At 35.1% G+C, this 26,808-nt stretch overlaps 1 protein-coding gene across 11 annotated transcripts in view; it reads right to left on the bottom strand.

The window, feature by feature from the left end:
- Positions 1-26,808, bottom strand: part of KCNT2 (potassium sodium-activated channel subfamily T member 2) — a 379,220-nt gene that overhangs the window by 80,988 nt on the left and 271,424 nt on the right. For 9 of the 11 annotated variants that reach the window (XM_059942830.1, XM_059942849.1, XM_059942816.1 and 6 more), the window contains 5 exons: positions 23,348-23,561; positions 21,038-21,143; positions 16,966-17,138; positions 8,965-9,036; positions 5,164-5,298 (listed from right to left, as the gene is read on the bottom strand). In XM_059942830.1, coding sequence (XP_059798813.1) covers positions 5,164-5,298; positions 8,965-9,036; positions 16,966-17,138; positions 21,038-21,143; positions 23,348-23,561 — 700 coding nt within the window. The remainder of the gene's footprint in view (positions 1-5,163; positions 5,299-8,964; positions 9,037-16,965; positions 17,139-21,037; positions 21,144-23,347; positions 23,562-26,808) is intronic. The other 2 variants (XM_059942834.1, XM_059942832.1) reach the window with 1 other exon arrangement.

Here is a 26,808-nt window from a genome sequence, read left to right on the forward strand (position 1 = left end):
GCTCACTAAACGAGTGTTAAAACTCTGGACACCATGCTCTAGGCTTTGGATGTTAAAGATGAATCACTTCCTGGGTAGGTTCTCTGGGGCCAAACCAGCAAATAGGGAATTGCCACACAATGTGGATGAAGACACATTAAACTGTGTTGTCAGCTTTCAATCACAAAACTATGTCACAGATGCAATTCCAGATGGAAAGGAATTTTCCCCATGTCCCCAAGGCTCCCCTAACTCCTCCTCCCCTCTCCACCTCCCACACACATAAACACTGCCAGTGAATTAAGGAGCTTCTCCTGTTTGCCTTTGGTCTTTTGGGACTAACTTTGAAGGTCCTTGGACAATCCGGGGAGAAGAGAGCCCTGTTGAGTGAAGCTGTGTGTCCTAGTAAGCTGGGCAGGTAGGGGCTCAAGTGATCAATCTGGGCTTCTGAATAACAAATTTAACCTTATTCCAGACTGGTCATACCAGTTACATCAACAGGTTGTGAACTAGAGCACTCTTACTTTCTTTTCATAATTGAATTCCATCTCGTCCTTGTCTCCTGGGCTCTAATATAAGCACAGATTGAAGACTTTTCTAACATACTCCTTTACAGTTTTAGAAGTAAAAAATGTAAAAGTCAAAAAACCCCACATCCAAACAGAATGTCAAAATAATCAAGTTAAAATGGCATGGCCCAAACAGCTAAACAGTCAGAAATGTTAGCATAAAATATAGCATCACCCCATATAAAGTAACAGTATACAGTACTCTTTATTTGCCTAGTACCATCCAGATACTACAGAGATCACAAGATTTGATTGTCTCCTAGAAATAAATAAGCCAAAGAAAGTATTGCATCTAAATTCCTGCCCAAATTTTCTAACTAATAAAGTAACCATGATGTCTGCTTACACATTTTCATGACCACGATATTTTAGAAACTGCAACTTGAGGACACTGCCGATTATTATCTGCCTATTATGTGCCAGGCGCTGCTGAGTGCTTTTCAGAAATCATCTCACTTAGTCCTTTCAACAACCTTGCTTGGCAGGATGATGCAATAGTGTGGGCACATTCAGGCTGCCTAGATTAAAATGAACTTGATGTTAGACTTTGGGACTCTTCTGATTTAAATCCCAAGCTCCATCAATACCAGCTGCATGACTCTTAAGATAGTTCAAGCTTTACGTTAAAATGCTTCAGCATAAACAGTGTGATAGGTTCAAGGTTTGGCTTAAGAGAAACTCCAGGTGCAGCTAAGCATTCTATTTCACCACCCAGGGTGGCACAGTTTGTTTTTTAAATCAGAGTACACATCCCAGAATTGAAATGGTTTCTGTTAGCCATACTTCTATCAACACCCCAGCCCTACTAGTTAACCAATAAGAAATTAGCTCTCGTTTGAGGAAATGAATGATGGTCATAAAGATGCAAGGATTGGCTGAGACCTTTTAGACATACTATTGTTGAAATAATTTCTAGGCCCAAGATGGAGTGGCTCCTGCCCTGGGTGCCAAATCAGCAAACCAAAACCTAAACTTTCCTGTTCCTGTAAATGTCCCACTTGACCAGAAATAGATTATAGTCAGTCAGCCAACCCCCAAATGCCAAGCCAACTCTGGGCTCTGTACTTATTTCCCTGATCCTTATTCATTTTCTATTTTTTTCTCTTCCTCGTTTCTTATTCTTTAAGCTATAAAAACTTTCTGCCTCTCACCCCAGTTTGGAGTTCTCTGGACCCTTGGGAATGGAGACTGTCCACTTCATGAAGTGTTAAAGTTTGTTTGTATTACCTAAGTCGTGTTCTTTAATCATGTTTAACACTATTTACTCTTGCATACTCGATGTGTAAGAATCTAGTTCCCTTGGAGATGGGGCCCTAGGTTTTTATCCTAAATAAATAGTCTGCTATCCACCCACTGTGACTGGACTTCTGGGTGCCTGATGTTTACTTATAAGAGTAACTGGATCCTCTCTCTGCAGTGCTGTCATCTGCCTCTAGGAAATTTCATGCAAGCTGGTGGGTAGAAAATCTGAAAGGACAGAAAACTGGGAGTAGGAGGAAGACAGAAAAGGGAAACAGAGTTGAGATCTGTGTCAGCCCATAGTAGATAATCAGTAATTGGCTGTTTAGGGTTTCAGCACAGGACTGTTTGTCATGACTGATCTTGGAGTTTAATCTGGGTAAAGAGGGAAGAAGAGCCCTCAGGTGACTAAGGACAGTAGAATCAGTGGACAGTAGATTACAGTAGAAAAGGACTGTTCGGAGTGGGGGACATGGGAAGAGCAATGAGGTAGAAAATAAGTAGTAGTGCTCAGACAGTTGAATGAAATTCAGAATATGGAGGGGGAATAATTGGTACTCTAATGACCATGAGAATAAGTGGCTAAGGTCAGACATCGAAAGGACCATCTGGGTAGGATTTTTGAAAACATCAAGAATTATGGTAGAAGCAGGGTTGGCAAGAGTCACAGTGAATCAAGAAACGAAACCTTCAAGGAATGTGGCAGAGTGACCTCAAGGGTGATATCTGACTGACTGCACTGATAAAATGAAACTACCAAGTCTGTACGATTTGGGTCATTTATCTACATAAATGGTATTCCATATACCATAGGGACCCACTGGTATCTGACTCTTTTATTATGTAAGACTAGCCTAGTTTAGCATGCCTAGATTAACAGCTGATGAATTACTCCATAAAAAAGTTTTGTAGATTTTTTAAAAGTCTATTTTAATTGAATATTTTTTCTAATTGAAGTATAGTTGATTCACAATGTTGTGTTAGTTTCAGGTGTACAGCACAGTGATTCAGTTACACATACATATACATATATATATATATATATATATATATATATATATTCTTTTTCAGACTCTTTTCCCTTATAGGTTATTACAAAATATTGAGTAGAGTTCCCTGTGCTATACAGTAAGTCCTTGTTGGTTATCTATTTTATATATAGTCGTGTGTATATGTTAATCCCAATCTCATAATTTATCCCTCCCCTCCTTTTCCCCTTTGGTAACCATAAGTTTGTTTTCTATGTCTGTGGGTCTATCATAATTTTTTTCTCCTGAAAAATATTGTTATGTACTTAGAAAAATGATAATGCCTTTACGGGCACAGGAGAAGAGAGAACAAAATTTGGGTATCTCATAGTTCTTTTCAAATTTCTCCTTGAAACCATTCAGTCTAGATGTTTTTATGAGCCATACAAATCGCATAATTTCTAAAATATTCTGCTGAAGATAGGTAAACTTAATAGTGAAAAGATCCAAAATCACTCATTCAGTCATCCAGTCATTCTTCCAATATGTGATGCCTCCTCCACCAGGTACTCAGGGAAGGCAACCTTCCCACCATCAGCAACCATGTGTGCAGCTGCCCTTAGTTATTCTGGTCAGCTAGTTCACGGAAAAAGATTAATTAGAGCCTTTGCACCTCTCAGTAAGATGGGGGTTTATTATTCTCTTGAAATAAAAATAATTCATTCAGAGAATATGTCAAATCAATAGAACTGTCACCATAAGAGAAATAAACTCACAATAAGCTGAAAATTAAAATGGCATGTTTAATCAAAAAGACCAGGACCCTCTCCTGTTAAAACTATAATTAGCTTTTGCCAAGCATGGAATCAAAAAGTATGATTTTACTTTATTCATTGGCTATAAATCTCATCCATCTGAATTCATTTTCTACCCTGTGGTTTCCTTTTTCATTCTCTAGAGAAAAAAGAATGCTTATATATATATGTCATATTTTCAACATGTGCTATGCTACCTTTAAATGTACCATTTACATAGCTCAATGACTAGTTAGCTATATTCTAAATGAACTGCCCATGACAGTAACTTTAGAGGGTGTATTACTCCTTCTGGAACAGGGGGAGGTTCTAATGCAAGTTAGGGTAGATTTTTCCAATTGCTGTGACAGATTCTTTACGTACCTGATTTCCTGTCCTCACACTGACAATGTAAGAAGGGTTAATTATTCTCCACATGCACTTTATAGATGAGGGAAACTGAATTTCAATGAGGTTAAGAAACACACTCTAAGTCACAGTAATTTTCTGCGGGAACCTCTGGGATAGAGATCATGTCAGATGAAGTTTGTTGCTATATTGTTCCAAGGTCTGTAGCTTTTCCACTCTGCCCCACGTAAGTGATAAGTCTATGGCTAATAATTATAGTAGCTAACATTTATTGAGAAATTGAAAATGACCAGGCAGATACTCAGGCATTATATGTTTTTAAATCTCCAACAACCTTGTGAGTAAGACATCAAGGTTTAGAGAAGGAAAGTAATTTGCCTAAGATCATATAATAAATAGTCAACTTAAGTGAGACACACATCTTGGCTCTCTCTCCTGAATTCTGGCCTCAAACTATAAACAGATAATTATCCTCAATATATGGTTTGCTACAATACAAAGGTATGAAGTGAGGGGAGATAAAGATAGAGTTCAGATTGCTTTATTTACTTTCGTAATTGGGTAGCTCAGATATTTCCCTTAGACTTCTGCAAAATTCATAAAACTGAAATAATGATCTTTTAGTTATTTAAACTTTAAGACGATTTTAGGAAGAATCATTCCAAGTGATGCCGATGTCTTGATTTATTGGCAATTTTGACTTTGCTCACAGCATGAACTTTTCTCTGGTCAGTATTGCTCATTCTTATGCAAAGATGACCATAATGGGAATTCCTACCCGGATGGGTTTAATTATTGAAAGACAGGAAGTGTCTTTCGTGAGGAAGTGAAGATAACATTGTGACTTGCCTCCTAACATGGGTATATTAGCCTTGCAATCTTTTCTTCCTGGTTACTCAGTATGTAAATGCATACCTTTGGCCACTGCTGGGCATAAAACCAAAATTAAACATGTGTAGTTTGGCAAAAATCATGACTGCTACTGCACACAGTTTTTTAAAATTTCTTAAACTATACGAGAAAACAAATGCATTATTCTTTTTATTTTTAAAAGAACTGCTGACCTGGTGTTAAAAATTAAACTTCACACAGTACCAGCCATACATTAGGTCCTAAATAAGTGTTTTTTATGATGAAATGAAAAAACATAACTGCAGTGTAAATGTCTCATGTTCATTCTTTATACACAGAGTCACAGTCATACATTTCACAGATGTTTAAGGGCTGGGTTACCCAGACATTTACCTGAAAAGGGTCTGCACGTTTACAATCGTTTTGGCATCTGCCATGTAGTCTTCCTCGGCACTCATGGTGCTTTCTTTGTCCACAACCACCATGTTGGCAGCGAAAGTCACTCCACACCTGAGTAAATCGTCTAGACTTTGATAAAAACCAACAGAGAAAAATGAACTTTCAATAAAGCTCAGTACTAGGATGGTGCTAAAACTTGCTTACACCCCTGCGCTTATAGGCGTATAGGTTGCCCTTATACGTGGCTTTCACAGAGTGGACACTGGCAGATATTATGGGAACTAATATAAGATAATATTCTCTACTGATATGAAGTAAATTGTATTTGGGGTTTCTTTATGTTTCATTAGATCTCAACCATTTCAAAGCACATGCATTAAGGATCTTTATTTAATAATACTTATTAATTTTATAAATAAAACATGGAAACACCCATTTTACAATCAAATAGAATTAGAACACGTTAGAACCTTGTTTTTACGATTAGCACATTATTTCAAAGACACGACATTCACATTTTTTATCCCTGAGGCACTTTTGGTAAGAATAGAAATGAACACATATTAATTTAGATGGTCAAGCCTAATAAGGAAATATATTTATTAAAAATATTTATTTTTAAATGTCTATTATTTATCTGTGTAAAGCTATGTGTTATAGATTGGTTCTACACAGCCAAGAGCACGTAGAATACATAAATATCGGTTGCATTCAAGCCTACCTTTTAGCCACTTTTGAGCAAGTGATTGAATGAACTAATTTTGTTGGTTGCAGGAAATAATTGCTAAACTAGGACACAAGTTCCTATGAGTTACCACAGAGTCAGTCTTCTCCTCTATCACTGATAAAAATTTTACTTAGCACTGAATTTAAAAACCATTGTTACCATAAAAATGTTCTGATGAGACTTTTATTTGGATGTTGCCTCAATCCCTTAAAGCATAAAAACCGTTCAGTACAGGTCTTTCTCCTACTGTAATCACATTTGTGCCAAATTAAAAATATTGCTAAGCACTCCTTGAAAATAAGTGATGCAATAAACATGTTAAAAAATGTTACCATAAAGCTGAATTAAGAAAACCATTATCTCATTGACTTTGCTTCATACAAACTACAAAAATTGGACTGAACTGGATAAGGGAGATTGTATCAAAACTTGAATGAATGCAAGAGTATTCTAGGTTCAGAACTGATTGAAGATAGATAAGAAGAATTAGGCTAATTGATTTCTACATCTTTTGATTTAAAATGAGAAGTGTAAAACTTAAAGAACAGTAGCTCTTTTTAGCTTCTTAAATGAAAGAGTCAGTTCCCCAACGATCTTCTCCAAGTGCATGATCACTTGAATTAGTCATCTCACTAATTCACTAGAGGGAATTTTCCTTTTATGGGAAGGCAAGAGGCAGAATTTCTTACTCTGTTATATGGTGAGAGAATATTACCAAAGCTTTGAGTCCAAGATCCCCAGGAGTAGTCCAGAAAAAAATATTTCACTTGAATCAGGCACAGTGTTCTGTGGCAGGGATTTTATGGCTAAAACTGTGGAAACAGAATATTATTCCAAATAAATTTCCTATGGTGAGAGGGGCCAGGACCATAACATCCAATCAATATGATAACCAAGTTTAAATCTCTGCGAATACTTTACTAGGGTGTTCCTTTTATCTAGGAAATTCATAATTGTTCTTACATCTATTAAAATACATTTTTTAAAGAGAAAGAAGTAGGTGGAAAATGAATGTGATATGGTCCCTTATGTACCATAAAAATGATGCCTAAATCTTATGTCTTCAACCGACCTTATTATAGTGGTAATCCACATTCTCATATTTCATTTCTTACAATCTTTACTTCCCTGATTAAAAAATTATAATTGTTTATATAGGAAAAGGGAAAGATAAGGTGGTAGAAGGTAAGCGTGACTGAAAAAAGATACACAAATAGAAGTGATAATAAAAAATGAATATTTCATCAGTAATAAATCAATGAAGTTGAGACTTAACAAAAAACTTAACTATGAGAATTCCTGTACTAAATAGTCACTAACTACCTAAACCTGTATATATCAGTTAATTCCATACTCAAAATATTGGCCGTTGTAGTTGACACATAACTTTGGCAAATGATTTTAGTAATTATTATTAAATATGAGTTTAAATCTAAAGAAATCTATAGAACCTATAGAAAATATATAAAATTGGAATGGCATTTCTGAACCACATAGAAACTTTTTTGTTCTTCATGTTTTAACTTTAAATTATTTATATTCATTTAATATTGTACTGTATTCTTTCTTTCCTTTTTTTATTTGGCTACCGATTTATTCTTATAATTCTGTGTCTATCATAATTTCTCCCCACTATCTTATCTACAAAGCCACTACCCATTTTTTCTTTAGCACTATTGCTTTACACAGTTTGGTCACCAGATGGCGGCCCAAGAAAAAAGTCAACATGGATGAAAAATGGTTACAGATAATCTAACTGACATTGCCCCTCTTTCTACCTTTCTCTGACTTCCTTTTCGAAGAGAACTAGAATGTGAAGGAATGAATATAGGTGAATGTTTGTGAGTGTGTTCTAATTCATTCATAGTTTTCTTTGCTTATTTATGTTTAAGGAAAATTTCAAACATAAGCAGAAGAGAATACTATACTGAACTTCCTGTACCAATCACCCAGCTTCAATAATTAGCAACTTGTAGCCAATCCTGTTTCATCTCTAATCCTAGGAATTTGATCCTTTCCATTCTTCTTTTCCTCCCCGTAAATACTTTTATAGACAGAGAATTCATTATATAGTCTACATCAAAAAAGACAGATGAGAGGTTTATTTTATATCTTTTAAATATAATGTTCTAATGAATTTTAACAGAATACCCTCACAACAAAGAAACATTATTATTGATAAAATATGGATTGATTTCACTTTCATGGATTTAAATAATAGTTTTAGTACATCTACATTTTAGTTAGTTGGTTAGTATTATGCAACTGATAACGTAAATTATATTAATGTAGAATGGAAGCTAAATATACGTTAATCTGTTTGGCCTTTAATGTGTCCACAGCGAATAAACACTGTCAAAGTTACAAAGCTTCGTTTTTTCAGCATCTACAAGATGAAATGTAAGCATGAAAGTTCTCAGTGGATAACTTTTAGCATTTTATTTGGAATGCTCTGGGCTGATTTTTTTTAGAATGGAAAATTAAGACACTTTAAAAGCATACTAGTTTTCTGATCTTTTAGTTTTTGTATTTGTTATTATGTCATGTTTATGCATATAACAATCTGTATTTTAAAACTGAAGCATTGCACACATTTGACCTTTAATTAAAAAATTTTTGGGAGACTCTAATATGTTACCAGAATAGACTGTCAAGGAAATGCTCCAATTAATAAATCGGATTTAAAATGAGCATTTCCAAATTATTTTGAAGGTTTCCAGAAGTTACGATAATGATACCAATGCATCACAATGTTGAAATTCTAGGTTTTCTCTACAAAGATGTTAACAGTAATAAAGTTACTGCTATAGATGACACAAAACTGGAATAGCTTTAGAAAGGGAACAAAATTGACATGCAGCAAGATTTGTTTTAATTCAACAACAGATTACTGCTTAGGAAGTTTGAATGCAAGATGTATAACACGAGAACATAAGCTCCACATGCAATATACATCATATTTTCAACACTGAAATGGCAAATTACACTCATCATGCAACACAGGGTGCAGCACATGACAAACCACAGGACACCACACTAGTTAGTGTGCCAAAGATGTTGTCACCTACTTGTCAATAGAGCCCACCATGTAGTAAACCATTGGAAACCAACAGATTGCATCCAGAAAATGCATATCTGGCCTAAGTAGCAGATGGGTTACAAAATGAAACACAATGTCACAACAGTGGCAGCACTTCTAGGGAAAGGAAGTAAGTTGACTTAGTTTTCATTTCCAAAACTAAACACTGTTGACAAGATTAATTTTAAGTGCCTTTTCTCTTAACATTAATTTTAAAATGTCATTTGCACTTGTTATGAATAATACAATGCACTGAACAATGATAAAAGCAAGTTGTATTTCTGCTTTCTAAATCAGAAACATTATGGCATTATTCTACAAAAACACTGAATTGATACTCTTAATTTATGACTAAAAAGTCTTTGTCAGAGAGTTTAAAATTCTTCATGCTGAGAAAGTCTTGTAAAATGGGGAACTGATGATTTTATTTTGATGTTATAAAACATAAGGAAGTAAATTAGCATGCCTATTAAGAGCAATTTTCTCCAAGGGATATACAGAATCACAACATGTCCCTTAATATATCAACATATCAATAAATAAATATAGTATATGTACCCATCAATATATATATATTATATAAAATTAAAATTAAAGTAATTCACCTTTTACATTACTGATTTCCTCAATATATATTGTTGAACAAATCTGTATTGCAACTGAAATCTTTACTCTTTATGCATATTTGGGGAAAGAATCATGAACCTGGAAGCTTCCTTAGAAATTACCTAATCTACTGTATTCAGTTTGTAAAGTTATTAATTCTTTCATCCATCTATTCACTCAGCATATATGTATCCAAAAAGTTTTATCTAACAGACATTTTAGTATACGCAGGTGTATGCAAAAAGAATATGTTAACTTGTACTGTAAGAAATAGAGTTTTTGGAACACATAAGTAAAAGCACAAAATTACAACACGTTTTAATCTGAAAAAGTAAGGAATAGGTTGCACTCAGGAGACAGAGTTCAGGATCACTTCACAGAGGAAATATTTAATTTGGATGTTGAAGAATGAGTAGGAGTTGGCTCAGTAAAGGAGAAGCAAAGGGAACCTCTAGGCAAAGGGCAGTACAGCCCCTGCAATATCCCAGGTGCTTCTCCCAGCCTGAAGAAGTCTTGTCCTCCCTGATTTATTTTCTTCCTGTTGATCATGCTCGTCTTTTTCCACTCTAAAGAAAAATAATGCTCAGTGCAGTGAAGCATAAAAAGAAAACTTCCAAAGACTCTCCCTGTTGATTACATTCCTACCATCAATAAATTACTTCCTAAACATTTTAAGTGGCCCCATATTACTACATATTATAAATGTACTACAATTCATTTTAAAAATCCTCAATTATTTCATTTATGTTATTTTCACTTTTGTGCTATTAATTACTGGAGTTACAAGCTATTTCCAATATCCTGCTATTATAAATGTTACTCGTCTGGACATTTTTGGATGACTCTTTTTCTAGCATTTGTTTTTATCATTTACCCCAAAACATTCATAAAACTTTTCACATTAGTGAATCACAGGTTACAAATATTTTTAAAGCTCATGCTGTAGGTTGTTTTCAACAAACATAATCATATACAGTCCCAGTAGTGGTCTTGGCTAGTGCCTGCCAATTCTTCTCTTTCTGGGCACTGCTCTGCATCTTAAAATTAGAAGGGTTATTCTCACTGCTGATTCAAGACCCTCCATGTCTCTTACCCACCTCGTGATTATAGAAGAACACGTCAGGATACAAGTGACACAAGACAGGGACAGCACTGAGATTCTGTGGTGCTTTGAAAGATCCTTTTGACTGTCATTTTGGGGGTTATTATTTTGTTTTATCTCTCTTTGCTCCAACATAGTTCCAGTCAGATAAAGTGAGTAGCTCAATAACTTGTGTAGCAGAGCTGGGTCCATAATTCCTCATTATTAATTGCAGAGCTACACCCTGTCTGGAATAACCTCCTCATTTTTTAAAATTCAGGTTATTTCAATTATTTACACTATCTTTGCTGACCATCTGTCCACTGTAACATATCTGTCTTCCAAAGTCTTGCAACAGTAGTTAATGTTATTGAATAATTCAACTTAATAAAGATACCAAAAATTTTCCATGCGATAAGAAGTACCGGGGTCACTAGTCCTTACATTATGCCAACTCTTCTGTTAGAGCTAAAACTGAAGATTTGGCCTTTGTATTTTTTTGTTTTGTCCAGTAGAAATCATTCAAAGTACTTAGACATCAAAATTATTGCCTTATATATTCCTAAAACTCATGAATCTTACTGACATGCAATTCTGCCACAAACATGTATTTACAATGCACAAACAATCTTTCAAATCCTTAGAAATTAACATCTGTATTGTGGTAGCATGGTTTATCCTTACATGAATCCAGCTATGTTACAAGGCAAGGCAACTCACCTGAAACCTGGTAAACATATAATCTTGATGAAGCATATCTAATGTAGGGAGTTTAGTATGCCATACCCTGCAAAATTCAACTTGTATAACAAACAGATCCATGCACTACTTTTACTGATAAAGGTGGTTTAAAAGGAAACCTGAAATATAAAGAATGTATCAACTATATGTTCATATGGATTATGTTGGCTCATTTAAGTAAATCGGCAAAGGTTTTTATGGCACTAAACTGCTTAGTAAAAAAAATGAGCACATCATTCATCAGAGTCCTAACTGTAATTCTATTAAGAAACATGATTATTTGAGTCTAAATATCTTCATTATATTTAAAATATCTTCATTATATATAAAAATTTTCATTATATGCAAATATGAATTAGCTAGCTATTGATAGGAAGTTAAAAGTTTTGGGAAATTGCATGGATTTGCAAGTTGAAGATCATTTTTTCCCATTTAACTAATAACTATAATGAACTTAATTTTTTAATTTCAAATTCAAGAAAAGAATGCAGTGAGAGTTTATTTTACTAGCATTTCATAATTCCACTTTTAAGAAGTTTATTTCTCCCTTAAAAATATAGTAGTAGCTTAATTTCAACAACTTGAAATAAATTTCCTTTTGTTAATTGGGTTTTCACAGAAATTCGCCCATCAGTTTAAATAGTGACAATGTCCTTCTCTTGATTGGTAGAAGGGGGGAAACTGACATTTCCTCACTGCCTTTTATGAGTCAGATATTGTACTAGTGCTTCATATACATCATTTTATATACTCGCAAAATAACTTAAGATAAATGTTCTACTCATTTTATAAATGAGAAAATTGAGGCTTACAGAAATTCCATAATATGCAACAGGCCTATCAAGAGGGTAAACTTAGATCTTATTTCAGATCTGTATGAGTCTAAGGTCTGAATGTCTTTAATAAGGACCCTGACATATCAGACAGTTTATCATTACTTTTGAAATAAGCTGAACTGGAGCTTACTTGTAGCTATATGTGGAAAGAAGATTGATTTAGTAAAGGGATAGTTTAAACAAGATGATGTAAAAATTAAGAAGATAAGCCTGGATCTTGTACTTTAACCTTGTGTAGCATTGGGTAATGTATTCCAAAGTGTTTGACTCTCTTTTCCATGTCTCATATGAAATGGTATCATGAGATGACTAGATGATCTTTCAGGGTGAGATGGTAATCAAAATATTTAAAATCAGTGTGGTACAACAACAGGCCAAATAGAACAGATGGCCAATCAATCAGAACTGAGACCAGCTCTAATGAACCAGTATCAAGTGTAAGATGTTTTCCAATGTGCCCGGGTTTTATTTAATTACCATATGAAATGGGGAAGTCTTTCTATTTGGAAACATTGTGAAGACTTATTTTGACATATTATGTATGTGAATATCATAAATTTAATTTACATTTTTAAATCCCATATTTGTGGTATCTGTTAAATTTGTTTCTGGTATATTGAATAAATTGGTCTTCAACTAAATTTCCTAAGTAGCCATGTATTGATATTATTTTCAGCAATGCTCATGTGCATTTAAAATAAAGTCAAACCCCACTAAGCTAACTAATAATTGTAGAAGTGTGTACAATTATTAGTGTGCAAATTCTTATAACCCAGAAATATTTTAAAGAAAACATCATATTTCTTTGTAATACTATAGGATAGATTGAAAAATACTAGCCACAGCAGAGAAACAAGTAACTCATTGTTTAAAAAAAAAGAAGAGGATTGCATAAAACTTCCTGGAACGTTATTTATTGGTGTTTAGTTTTTGTTTCCTCATTCTCAATCAAAGGAACAGAGAACAACAAATAAAAATGTTAGATACCGCTTTCGGGAAATGCACAGGAAGCTGATAAATTTTACAGCCCGAGTTTTCATCCCAACCCTTTGAAAAAAAGTCAAACCCCATTAAAATCATTTAACAAACAACATCATGTGAATAGCTAGATTCCAAACTGTAAGTCCTTAGGAAAGCAAAGAAAAAATTTAACGCAAAATATTCTAAAGTTAAAATATTCTTGTTTCTAAAAACAATTGACAAACAATGTATTTTTGCATATATCAAAAACCTGTAAGTAAAGTAAGGTCACATAGTTGAAAGATCAGTGAACTATGAATTGCAGAGAAGGTTCTAATTCTAGAATTGACCTTGGAAAAAATCATTTAACTTCTTTGGCCTGTTTTTTCCTTTCTATGAAATAAGAGGCAGTGGTGTAATCAAGTCACACAGACTGAATTCTTTAAATGTTATCATTGTAATTTGTAAGCTTTGAGATCTTAAGCTGCTTGGTACATCTTTCTGAGGATAAATCATCACTATATGACATGGATATATTTTTTATGGAAATACAATGTGAAATAAAGGTTAGGTATCTACTATGATGATTGCCATGTAGTAAATGGTCAACAATTATTACTATAATAAGCAGAGGGTGGTGGCAAAGAATATTAATTTTATTAAATAGTCGCTACGGTACTATTCAGATAAAATATTCTCTGATAAAAGCTACATCTATATTTATATTGAAATACTGACCAGTTTGCCAGTAACTAAGAGAAACAGAGTCTTCAGATTTTTCTATGATTGATCAGATTCAGGAATTAAGACTCTAGAAACAACCACTTGATTTTTATATTTCTAATATACAAACCAATCAATCAATCATTCAGTCACTGGGCATTTTGGTAACCTGTTAATTCAAAACCAAACAGAAAGAGGCTGATTTAGTTAAGGCAATTCCAAAGTCTACACCAGGTACACAGGTTAAGAAATCCTAGCTCCTGCCACCTGCTCATTGGAATAATAAGGGGGAGAGAGGGGGATTAGTGACTCTGAGATAAGATTACTTAGCAAGACTGGATATGGAAAAGGAGTGGAGCTCATCTCCATTCCATGGAGTAAACTCCACTCCCAAATTTGGCAAGACTGATTCTTTTATTGTGGTTTATAAGGAATGTATATTTGGCATTCACATTCAGATTTCTCACATATATTTGGTCTTCACCACATTTTCTAGCTCACAGCTCCCAAAACCCTTGGAATTTCCTCAGTGATAACAGCAATGGGAGCATCTTTTGTCGTAATATTTGGTCTCTAATCCTCAGTTCCTGAAATCACTTCAGAGCCAAAAAAGGTGAAAGGGGTGTCTTGTTCTTCATAACAAGCCCCTTTCCAGGACCACTGGGTTTAAATTAATGAGGTGCCTTTTGGAAAGTACCTAAGGATGGGGCTGTTTGCCAGGGAAAGTGAAGTTCCAACCTGAATAGAGGGTTGGAACTTCAGTCCCACCCCGTGATTTTTGAGGAAGGGGGAGGGGCAGGAGATTGAGTTCAATCACCAATGGCCAATGATTTAATCAATCGTGCCTATGTAATGAAGCCTCCATTAAAAACCCAAAAGGATGGAGTCTGGAGAACTTCTGGGCTGGTGAACAGGTAGAGGTTTGGTGATAGTGGTGCCCACATAGAGGGCATGGAAACTCCATGCCCTTTCCCCATACCTTGCCCTGTGCATCTCTTCCATCCAGTTGTTCCCAAGTTATATGCTTTTATAATAAGGTGGCAATCTGGTCAGTAAAATGTTTCTCTGAATTCTGTGAGCTGCTCTAGCAAATAACTTGACCTTGAGTAGGTGGTTGTGGGAACCCCCGATCTACAGCCACTCAGTCAGAAGTACAGGTAACAACCTAGACATGCAATGGCATCTGAAGTCCAAGGAGGGGGTCACTGGAACTTCCCATCTATAGCTGCTCAGTTATGGGGTGATAACCTGGTTTGTGATTGGCTTCTGAAGTGGGGGTGGGACAGTTTTGTAAGACTGAACTTTCAACCTGTGGAATCCGACGCTATTTCTGGGTAGATGGTGTCAGAAGTGAGTTGAATTCCCCTAGAACTGAGCTGGTGTCCTGAGCATTGCTTGCTGGAGGTGTGGAGAAACCCTCTGACACACACATACACATTGAAATCGGGACCAAGAACCCAATTAGGAGATTTACACATCAGGACAAGAAATTATACCTTGAAATAATATAAACAAGGTGAAAGGATAGTTTTTACCCTCTGCTTTATCACAGGGCTGCTGTAGGCACAGTGCCACTTCTTTCTTTTCAAGCCTCTTCCTATCTGCTTCTCTGTATTCTGGGGCCTGAGCTGATCCACTTTGATCCAAGCCATCCGAGATGGGAATGCTCTAAGTCAATCAGCTTGTAAATACCCCTGTCTTAAATTCATCTTTAAGGCAGTGGACACATTACACCATAAGCAAAAAGAGCCAAAATTGGACACTTCTGAATTCACATAGTTGATGAGCATCTCTTATGTGCCAGATCTTAGCCAGTTTCTTAGAGCCTCCTACCACAGAAGTTCCAGAATAAGGGATATATCCCAAGGCCTTGGAGGTGCTTTGCCACCATACTCTATCACCCTAGCCATCCAGTAATCCAACTTTTATTCTCCCAAGATTTGTTTTATTAAGCTTTTATTTCTTCTGACATTGGGTCCAAGTTTTTGTTCCCCTACAACTGCCCTAAATTTACCTCACCTTTCCTTGGATGCTAAAGTAATATCAAAAAAGTCATTGAGACATCAGACCTGAAAATTCTTCAACTGAAACCTCTAGAGGTGTGCTCAAGTTTTAGAGTTGATTACCATTGAGATACTGACTCTAAAACAAGATGCATCAATGAGTATCTTGATATTCATATATTCAGAATAAATAATGTCATGAAGTTACAATATATTGGGGAGATATCTCTGTTTTGAAAAAATTCTTTTGATAAATTTTAAAAGCAGAGACAAGGCAGCAGATTTTGGCCTCATTTGGTTTACCCTGAAATTTGCATCACTTTAGAGTTTAAGAGGAGAGTTGGAGGAATCTAAAATATGGTATTGATTTAAGGACCATCTGCTACTAATCTGAATCAGAGAGAGAAATATTGCAATTTTAGTATACAATGGATTTGACCACAGCATTCAGAGATATATATTTAATATTCGTATAAGGATTTTGAAATGTTTAAGTAGTCTTATTTCACAAGAGTATATCAAATATTTTCAAAAGAAATGAACATGGTAAAGCACAAACTATTCATGTTATGTTACAGAATATATGTTTTAACAGTGGAAGAATCATAAGAACTTATGATGATGTGTAATGGTATGATATAAAATGGATCATTAATATGCTCCTCTGACAATTAATGGTTCTTTACAAAGACAATGAAATTGTCCAGTTTTGGCAGAGATTTTCCAGGCTAGTTGATTAATTTAATGAAAATAACTATAATTATTTCAGTGGCATGTTTCCCACTGGTAGAGAGCAATGACCACTTGCAAAAATAGTTTTTTTTAAATAAAAGGCTCAGAGTACTCCGGTGATGTTTTAAGTTGTATTTGTGAAACACGATCATATACAATGGTTGTTTTCTACCACAGCACAGAATATATCTCTGAATGAATCATGTGCCATAATGTATCTGATTTAAAATATTCTAAGTAAATTAAATTATTTTTGATAAAATATTAACAAACTTTTGTCTTGTTTGTACATTTTACAATATACTTACGGATTATCCAATAGCAGTATTACGGGATTAAGTTCTTTCTTTGGTCTATAATATGCCCTGAGAGGAACGATAAAATTATACAATCCATTTCCAGCTGTTTCAGCTGCAACTATAATTAGCTTATTTTTGAATCCATAGGCTTTTGCGTCCTCATAGCAGTTATGCTGGCAACTCTAGAGAAGAAAAATTATACAAAGAAAGGCCATTTTTATACTCCACTAATATTGGGTAAAAATATTTAGAAGATCTGGAAATGTGAAATTAATCTAACCTAGTAAATCCTTTGTTTTCTAACAAATATGAAAATAGTTACATTTTTCTATGCCCAGTTCTCCAGCCTGAAGGTGTACATGGACAAGACAAATGAATTGCAGGTATGCAGCTTGATGTGGGGAAGGAAAAGGCAGCAACACAGTGTACGCATGTTCTACCGCAAACTGAAACTTGCTGCCAGATGACATCTGGGTATCAATATTAAGGAATCATCACAAGGTATATGTATATCAAAGCATCATGTTATATACCTCAAATATACACAATTTGTATTTTTCAATCATACCTCAATAAAGCTGGAAAAAAATAAATAATCTGCCTCTGACTTTATTTCCAGAAATAGAGTAGTATTAAAATTAAATAATCTTGGAACATTTCAAGTATGGAATACCAAAAGGATGGATATCGATATCGAAAGGGATTTTTTTTTGGTTAAAAAACAAAAACAAAAATTAAAAGAAAAAAACCCTAATTGTCTAAATGTATACCTGAGCTGGCAAGATAACGATGCAAATACTCAAATGTAAAATACTAATGTTAACAATAATAACAACAACAAAATGACAACACATTACCAAAATGTGTTTTCTGAGGATATTTTGCTATTCCCTAGGGAGCTAGAATTTACTGGACTTAGCATTATTAAATCAAGATCCTTTTAAACAAAATTATCTGCCTGGAGAATTGCTTTAGTGTTCTGTTTTTTTAATCTTTATATGTCTTTATGAGGGTTTCTTTTTATTTGGGTTGAGATTTGTTGATTCTCTGTGGATTCATCATCAACTCTGGAATGTTCTTTGCCTTTATTCTTTAATAAAAAATTACAGAACATTGTTGGGAACAAGGTACTTTGAGTCAGCAGAAACAATAAACAACAGAATTAGACTCACAAAGATTACAGATTTCACTGTTATAAGATTCAGAATAGAAAATGAGCGTGTTTACTATGTTTAAAGAAATAAAAGAGAAAATTCAAAGCATGAGCAAAGAACAAGAGGGTATTTAAAATATTCACTTAAATGTTTAAAGAATTACATATACTCTATTCTGGAACTAAAAATATAACAATTAAAAACAGAAACTCAAAAGATGATTTAATTTTCCCATTTGATGCATCTGAAGGGATCAACTGCATGATTGAATTGAAATAATTACTCAGAATACAGAAAGAAAAGAGAAAGTAGAACGGAAAAATTAAGATACTTGGAAGATAGTGTGAGAATGTCTAATACACACTTAAACAGAATACCTGAAAAAGAGATGCGAGAATCAGCAAGAAGCACTATTCACATAAATATTGACTGAGGATTTTCTAGAATGAATGAAATATCCAAATCCTCAGGTTCTGGAAACCCAATGAATCCTAATCCAAATAAATAAAGAGAAATCCAGTGTCATACACATTGTCATAGTGCAGAACAGCCAAGACAACAAGAAGATCTTAAAAGCAGCCAGAGAGGAAAGAGAGCTTTAACTACCAGAAACACAAATTAGAACGATGTCTGACTTCTCATCAGCAGTGTGGAGTGTAGAAGGTAGTAAATAAAATCCTAACAGGCTAAAAGAAAAAGAAAACTCAGAGCCTGGAATTGGACACCGAGCAAAACTACTGTTCAAGAAGGAGGACAAAATAAGGACATATCTAGGGAAAGTGAAATTGAAAGAATTTACCACTAATAGGATCTCATTAGTAGAATTTCTAAAAGCTGTAATCATGGAAGTAGGAAGATCAATCCAGCAGGAAGGATTAAGGCATAAGAAAGAATGGAGAAATGGGGAATGGTAAAGGAAAAGAACAGGAAGTCTTCACTGGAAGTATGATTGGAGAATTACTACTATAAACAGGATCTGAAGCCACATGAAATTAAGTCACTTACAAAGAGATGGTGGAAGGAGAAGGATGACAGGCTGAGGCTGAGATTATTAAGAACTTCATTTTTACGAGATCAAATGAGGTAAAAGAACTAATTTAGAAGATTTAGAAGTAGCTCAACTAGTAAGAAAAAAAAAAAAGAAATAGAACAAGGACAAAACAAGGAATTCAGTATTGATAAACCTTGGCCAAAAACGAGCCTGCTGATACTGATGCAAGACGGACTGGGCAACAAAATACCTGCTCACAGACTTCATGGACACAGTAGGACTGGCTGCATAACCCCATCTGCTAATCGCAAAGTGGGCACTCATTTACAGAGCAGACCACCACCTCCAGCCAGACTAACGCCACCTAAAGAATGGATAACCCCAGATGTTATCGGCCAATCAACGATACTCGGAAACATCGCTTTTTTACTTTGGTAAAGAGACAACTTGTCTTTTGGCTTTAAAAGACTGTTTCTCCTCCAGCAAGCCTCATCTCTGAAAGCTTAACTTTTCCTGTATCAGGTTCCCTTCTTGGGAATCAGTGGAATCATTTCGACTCTTTGGTTTCCCAACATTACTTTCATCTTTGTGTGTTAAAAAGTAAAATGCCACCAGATGTGAACCCAAGCTTTATGGGACCTAAAGCTTATATTATTTTGGAAATCCTCTTTAAGGAAAAAAAACACAAAAGTCATACATAAAAAATCAGTCACAGGTTCTTGGAAGGGGCCAATACAGGAGAAGGGCTCTGAAGCTTAAGATGCATCAAGGTTACCAAAGATGCAGAGCGAGCCAGCGCTAGAAATGCTGTGAAGCAGGAAAGTAAAACAAGGACTGACAAAAAATAAGGCATCGAGAAATGGAACTGTCCATCTTAATGGACCCAGATGAACATTTGGGAGCAGTGGTAAGGATTCACAAAAAAACTTTAGGAAGATAGAGGCAGAAATTTTCTAATGTTCTGCTAATCTTTCTCAAGAGTGACAGCAACAGCCAAGATTCATAATGTTTATCACATGGAAAAAATAATAGTAGTAAAAATATTAACAAAATGTATTAAGTGCCTTTACGTTCCTGGCACTGTGAGAAGCTTTTTCCATGCACGAATTTATATCATCTTCACAAGAACCCTATAAGGTTCATATTAAAATTACAAGCATTTTGGAGATATAGAAACTGAAATTTAATGATAATGTTATTTGCCCAAATGGCCGAGCCTGTAAGCAGAGAGCTGGGATTTTAACTCCAGCTAACTCCAAAATATAGAATAAAGGAAGAAATTCCTGGTTAGAATTAGTGGCACATTTTAATTTCTGGGAGATGGGGGGTTTGAGAGTCTTCTTTCTATCTGCCCTCTGACTCATCATGAAAACCAATTCTTACCCAGGTCATGTCCAATGGCCATACTGTGAAAGAGAAAGATTCCTGCTTTCTTGGAATCCTTCTGTTTTGGATGGTTTCTCCTGAATATCAAGGCAGGAACCAAGAACTACTGTAAAATCTTTAGGAAAGGGGACATTAAGCAAGACACTTCCAGTCTAATAATTCAATAATGAATTATGACTAGCTAATTTCACCATGTCAAGCGATTCCACTTTGAGATTTGAGGCAAAAATGTCTAGTAAAATAAATAGAGTGCATCTGGCCAAAATGATCTGGGGAGACTCTGGTTTGAGGCTCTGGCATCTTTGTTTTTCTCTTTGAAACAAAGACTGACCAACTCGTTGGCTACATTAGTAGAGGGTAAAGCACTTGGGTAATCTTTAGTGCAGTTAAGAAAGTAAAATTCACCACTTTATGTATTACATTTACATTTGAAAGATAATATTCTTTTAACATATTTCAGTCAAAAGACTATACAAAATTACTTAAATACATGTAATTACACAATGCCATCATTTTAGTTTTACAGAAAATAACAGCAGTAAGTGCTTACCTTGTCTAGTCTTAAGCAGCAAAATGGCACTTTTTCATGAAGGAGATGACAAAAAGTGGGTGAACTTCCTATATATGGAGAGTAAGGTGGGTAGCCTTTAGCATATCTGTAAAACAATATGAAATATTGAATTGCCTTGAATTAATGCAGGCAAGGTCAGACAATCAAGTTATAGCCATGTCCCTCTACTTTGATAAAGTTAGATGAAGTAATTCTTTATTTTGATATGGAAATAGTTTAGAACAGGGCCCATGGACCTAATCTGGCTCATCACATGGTTTTGTGAACTAAAGTAGTTTTAATATTTTTAAATGGTTGGAAAAACAAGTCAAAAGAAGAATAATATTTCAGCTCATGAAATTACATGAAATTTAAATTTCAGTGTCCACAAGTGAGTTTTGTCAGAACACTGTCATGGTCACTCATTTTATGTATTGTCTTCGGGTGCTTTCATGCTTCAGAAACAGAGTTGAGTAGTTGGGGCAAAGACCACATGGTCCATAAAGTTGGAAACATTTACTAGCTGGTTCTTTCCAGAAAAAGTTTGCCAATCCTCAGTTTAAAAGATTTAGACACATTTTAGAAAATAGTAATGTTAATCTTTACAAAATATATTAAAGCAAAATGCATTATTATGATTCACTCTATCAATATTCATCAGTCATGGATGCATAACCAAAAAAGAGTAAATTATTTTAGATTGAGTAAATTATTCCATTAGACCCACACAAAAGCCAGAGTTTTTGCTGGAATCACGCTTAAATATTATCAAAGATACTCAGTTTATTTGCTGACTTTATAAAAATAGTCACCTGCACATTATGGCTGTAAATTTTTCAAAATGAAACTCTCAAAAAGTAGCAGCATAAATGAAAATTAAGAAATAAAAGAAAATTTAGTAGAGGCAAAGTTATTTTATCCAGTATGAAAGCTCTTTTATGATAAAGAAAATTTATCTTTCAAACCAAGAAATTTCAAATCTACTTAGAACTATTTCCAGACATCATTAGCTAGGATGGTAAAATGGAGAACATTTTGCAAGTTTAGAAGTTGATAGTCTCCCACTATTACTTCAACATCTTTTTCATTTTTCTAGATATAAAAAAAATTCCACCTCAGTTTTTTCAGTACATGTAAAGAAAGAATTTGTATCACACCACACAACACCATTTCTAGAAATATACTGGTGGTCAAACCTCTTCTTCTTCCTGTCAAATATTTCATAAATCTATTTGAGTATTATTAATTTCTTGGAGAGTGGACTTGTCTTCTGTGGGTATGTGTAAGTTTCTTGTAATAAATATATAAAAGTGTGAAGGATTAACAGAAGGATTTTTCTAAGTTTCAATTATATTTCAGTTCATTTTAGTTCACTTCAACATTGATTGAACTTCTATTATATGAAAAATATTAGAAGTGTTTGAATGATGTTACCTTTGCCACCACGACTAATACTACACCAAATAGTATTTAATACTCATTGAATGCTTACTCTGCACAAACCATTGTCCTAAGCACATTACTCTGTTATCTCAATTAATCTTCATATGAACACTATTTACAGATAAAGCATCCTGGGTCAGAATATTTTAATCAAAGTCACTTGCACACAACCAGTATAAGGTAGAACTGCCATGGGACACAAATTCCTTCAGACTCCACTGTCAAGACTATTGAACACTGTGCTTTCCTCAAGAAATGCCAGCATAATATATGAATACGACAAGTAAACAAACTCTACTGTAGGCTAAAATGTGATTAATAGCTTAAATATTGATACTATCTGTTATGGAATCTTAGTAAAGAGAACTAGTACTTCCTTTATTCATTCATTCAAAATATTACTGATGTACCCTGAATAAAAATGATTGCTGAATGCTGAAATAAGAGAAGCTTAATGGAAGAAGCTGCATTACATGTCATTGAATAATTGATTGAACTTCAATATGGAGGTGAAAAAATAAATGAGAGGTAGAAGGTACATTATAATTCAACAAAATCATATAATTATGAAAATACAAACCGTATCCTTAAAGAAAAATATGTAAAATATGATATAGGTTATATCACGGAAATGCTGATTTACCTATTTTTTTCTTTAAGGATAAAGGATAATATAGAGAAAAATGAGGCTGTCAATAGCTGTTGAAGCCAGAAATTTGAGGACTTAGGATACTTTATCATCAAGAGAGATACTGGCTAAGAGGAAGGGTGTTTTGGTAGAAGCATGTAGGATTGATTCTAGGATGTCCAGAAGGGAAGGATATTAGTGTTTCATGGCCAGCACAAATCCCAGTAAATCTTACATACTCCACATTTGAGGACATTTCTTCATCTGGTGTAGTTTCATCTTCTGATTGATCACTTAGAAGATCGCATGTTTGAATTGATGACGTATCTGCAACCTCTAAAACAGGAGCAATGCTGGGTCTTCTGACTTCTTTGTTTCCTTCTGAAGGAAGAGACAGGGTAGGGCCACTTGCTGACCTACAGCTTGTGTCTTGCAAGTCTATGGCCACAGTACCTGGAACAATGAGACATGAAAATCCATCAAAGCATTTGCCACCTAACCTATAGGACCTGTCAATCATTTAATGATCAAAGTGAGATGAAATACAGCCAGTATAACCAGGAAATATACTGTATATTGTTTATCCTTTAATCTCAAAGGTTATTTCTTTTTAATATGGGTATTTTTGTCCGCATGGATAAAAAAATTTCTGTATTTGTGCAAAAGTGTATTTGCTGCAACCAGCTCCATAGTAAGAAACATAAGATTTGGGAAATCCTGAAATACTTAGAAATTTAAGTTAAAAAAATACCTTGTTTCCATTTATATTTATTTAAAATTTATGAAAAAAATTTAGGCCATTTCCATTTTGTGGATTTCTCATTATATCTTTTTCCCCCATTTTGTTATCTTTCTCTTACTGATCTATAACCGCTTTTTTACATTAGAACCATTAATGTTTATATTTATTCAACAAATATTTATTAAGTACTCTGTGTGGCAAGCACTAGTCTAGGCACTTGAGATATGCAAGGAACAAGGCAGACAAGGTTTCTACACATATGGATTTATCTTTAAGATAATCGAGTGGACAAAGAAGTGAAAAAAGTAATTCCTGATAACGGTAAATGCCATGCAGAAAATAAAACAGAATTATGTGATACGGAATAGTGGGGATAGGAAGCTAGAGGAGGAATGAGCTTTTCACTAGGTGATGAGAAGGGCTACTCTGAAATCATGACATTTGATTTCTTTGACCTAAAAGAAAATCATGAGCACAGGAGCCACGGAAATACCTTGGGGCAATAAGAAGAGCAAATCTAAATAGCTTAAGGCTTTTGAATTCTTGGGATACTCAAGGAATAGTAATGGGAAGAAACAAATTCCTTTGAGATTTTTAATTAACTTTTAAAAACTAGTCTAAACATCAGTATATGGAAAGTGGATGTCTCTCCCCTTCTGGAAGAAATAATCCAATCTAACGGATAAGTGCCTCCATATTTTACGATCACTCACTTCATGTATGCTCTTATGGATAGCCGGTCATCCTTCTGAAAGCCCTTAGTCCTCATTTCGTCTCATTCTTCGAAGCAACTATTAAAACACTCTCCATTTCCTTCAGACTTCTGTCTGACCTTGCCACCTTCTTCACTATAACAGCCTGAGTTTGTAAAGGGGGGGAAAAAAACCTCATGGGTTTTGGCATCTCAATGTTTCTGAGTGTGAAAGTTGATAGAAACAAGACTGGGGAGAATATCTGGGTATTCCTCAACATTGAAATAAATGTGGGAGGTCGGGTTTTAGAGGCTAGTACCTCTTCATATACTATAGGCAACACTCAGATTAGAGGGAGGGGTAGGCTGGTGTGTCTACGGTCAACAGGGAAGACGCCTGCGAGGGGCCTGTAAGAAGATGTCTAGAGCTGCTGTGCCCGAGGAAAGGACGTGATGACCATGACCGGCAGTCAGCAATTCCAGTATCTGAGCAGAGACAAAGGCGGTCGGCATCAGAAACTGTACACTCGGCCAGTGTTTTAGCACCATAAATAAGGATTAATTTATAATTCAATCTATCTTAGAGGGGAGATGGGGATCTTAGAAAAAATGAGATTGACTTTTCCACTAATCAGGTGACTGGATCTGATCAAACATGAAATTTTATAAGTTTGATTTATCGAAATAAAGCCATATGATATGATTTGCATCTTAATACTATTAATCCAAATCCATATTTATGACATTTATCCTCTGCAGATGACCACGTCATCTAATTCAGAGAGAAAAGAGAAGTTACCACAGAAGAAATCCTTCAACTCCCTATCTTCAAGCAACTGAACATGGGAGTTTCACCAAACAGTTTTTTTCCCCCTTATTTACGTTTGGAATGAAACAGACATACCTCCATTTATGTAAAACTAAGCCCTACTCTTGCGGTGGAGATAAGTCCCCACCTGCTTCCTAAGTAACCATGTTCTCTGAATTCCACCCCCTCCCAAATATGTCTCCACATCACCTCCAATTACCTCTTTACCATCTTCCTGCCCAACACAGGAAATGTGGTCGCTCCCTGACAATTCTGCCAACACTGATGTCTGGCACCAAGCTGGGCTTGGGGGATATGATCAAGAGAAAGTCAGAATTTAGCAGAGGGAAGACACAATTTTAGAAAGCAGTCACAGTTACAGAAACAAGTTCTTCTTTGAATCCTTCCTTCCCCTAACAAAACCTGGCTCTTCTCCGACATCTTTCCCTGCAGTTCTGAAGGCTGCAACACCTAAAGAGATGCCTGTGTTTTGGAAGTGGGGAGATACCCTCAATGTTCTCAGTGTCTCTTTCAGACCATTTTCCTTTCATCCCCTATAATATCGCAGCTCTGTCCCCACTATCTTTCACTATTTTCTTTGTTCAGTCCTGTGTCTGTCATCCCACGTAGTGTTTTGTTTTTTTTTTTAATTGAAGTACAGCTGACTAACAACATTATATTAGTTTTATATTAGTTTCAGGTGTACACATAGTGATTCCATGTTTTTTTATAGATTATACTCTACTAATGGCCTTTTCTCCCATCATTCCTTAGCCATTCACTTTCACGGTCATACCCTAGATTTTATAATTATTATTGATTACACATAAGCTCTATTTCTGGCATCTCATTCTTTGATACTTATTGTCACCTCTTCTCTTTCCAGCTCCCTCCTTTTTGATTCCCACTGGAACTATAATCTATTAAATTCACTAGCTTTTCAGTCTCCTTCAAGCAACAGATGTCTTTTCACTTCCTTACCTAAATTAAGTTCCATGGTCCATCACTGTACTCATTCTCTTACATATACTCCTGATTAACTTGCCCTTCTCACTTTCTTGCACATCTACCATCGCCACCAAGTCTTTTCTTGGTACTCTTTTTCAGCACAACTTTTTGAGAGTGGACTAGACCTAGTTTCTCTACATTGTCCTCTGCCATTCTGTCATAAAATCCTCTGATCTGGCATTCTCCACTGCCACGTCATTGAAAGGGCTGTTATCAAGACAAAGAACGCTGTTTTGCTAAATGCAATGGCCAGTTCTCAGTTCTCATGTTATTTGACCTACTAGCAGCATCAGACATGGCTGGTAACTCCACCCTCTGCATACACTTGATTCATTTGGATTCCAGGACAGGACACCCATCTGGTTTCCCTGCTACCTTGTAGTAGCTCCTTCTTTGTCTCCTTTGTTGGTTTCTTCTCATCATCCTGATATTTATATTGACATGCTGCAGG

Source organism: Balaenoptera ricei, chromosome 1 (assembly GCF_028023285.1).
Source record: "Balaenoptera ricei isolate mBalRic1 chromosome 1, mBalRic1.hap2, whole genome shotgun sequence".
Classification (NCBI taxonomy): domain Eukaryota; kingdom Metazoa; phylum Chordata; class Mammalia; order Artiodactyla; family Balaenopteridae; genus Balaenoptera; species Balaenoptera ricei.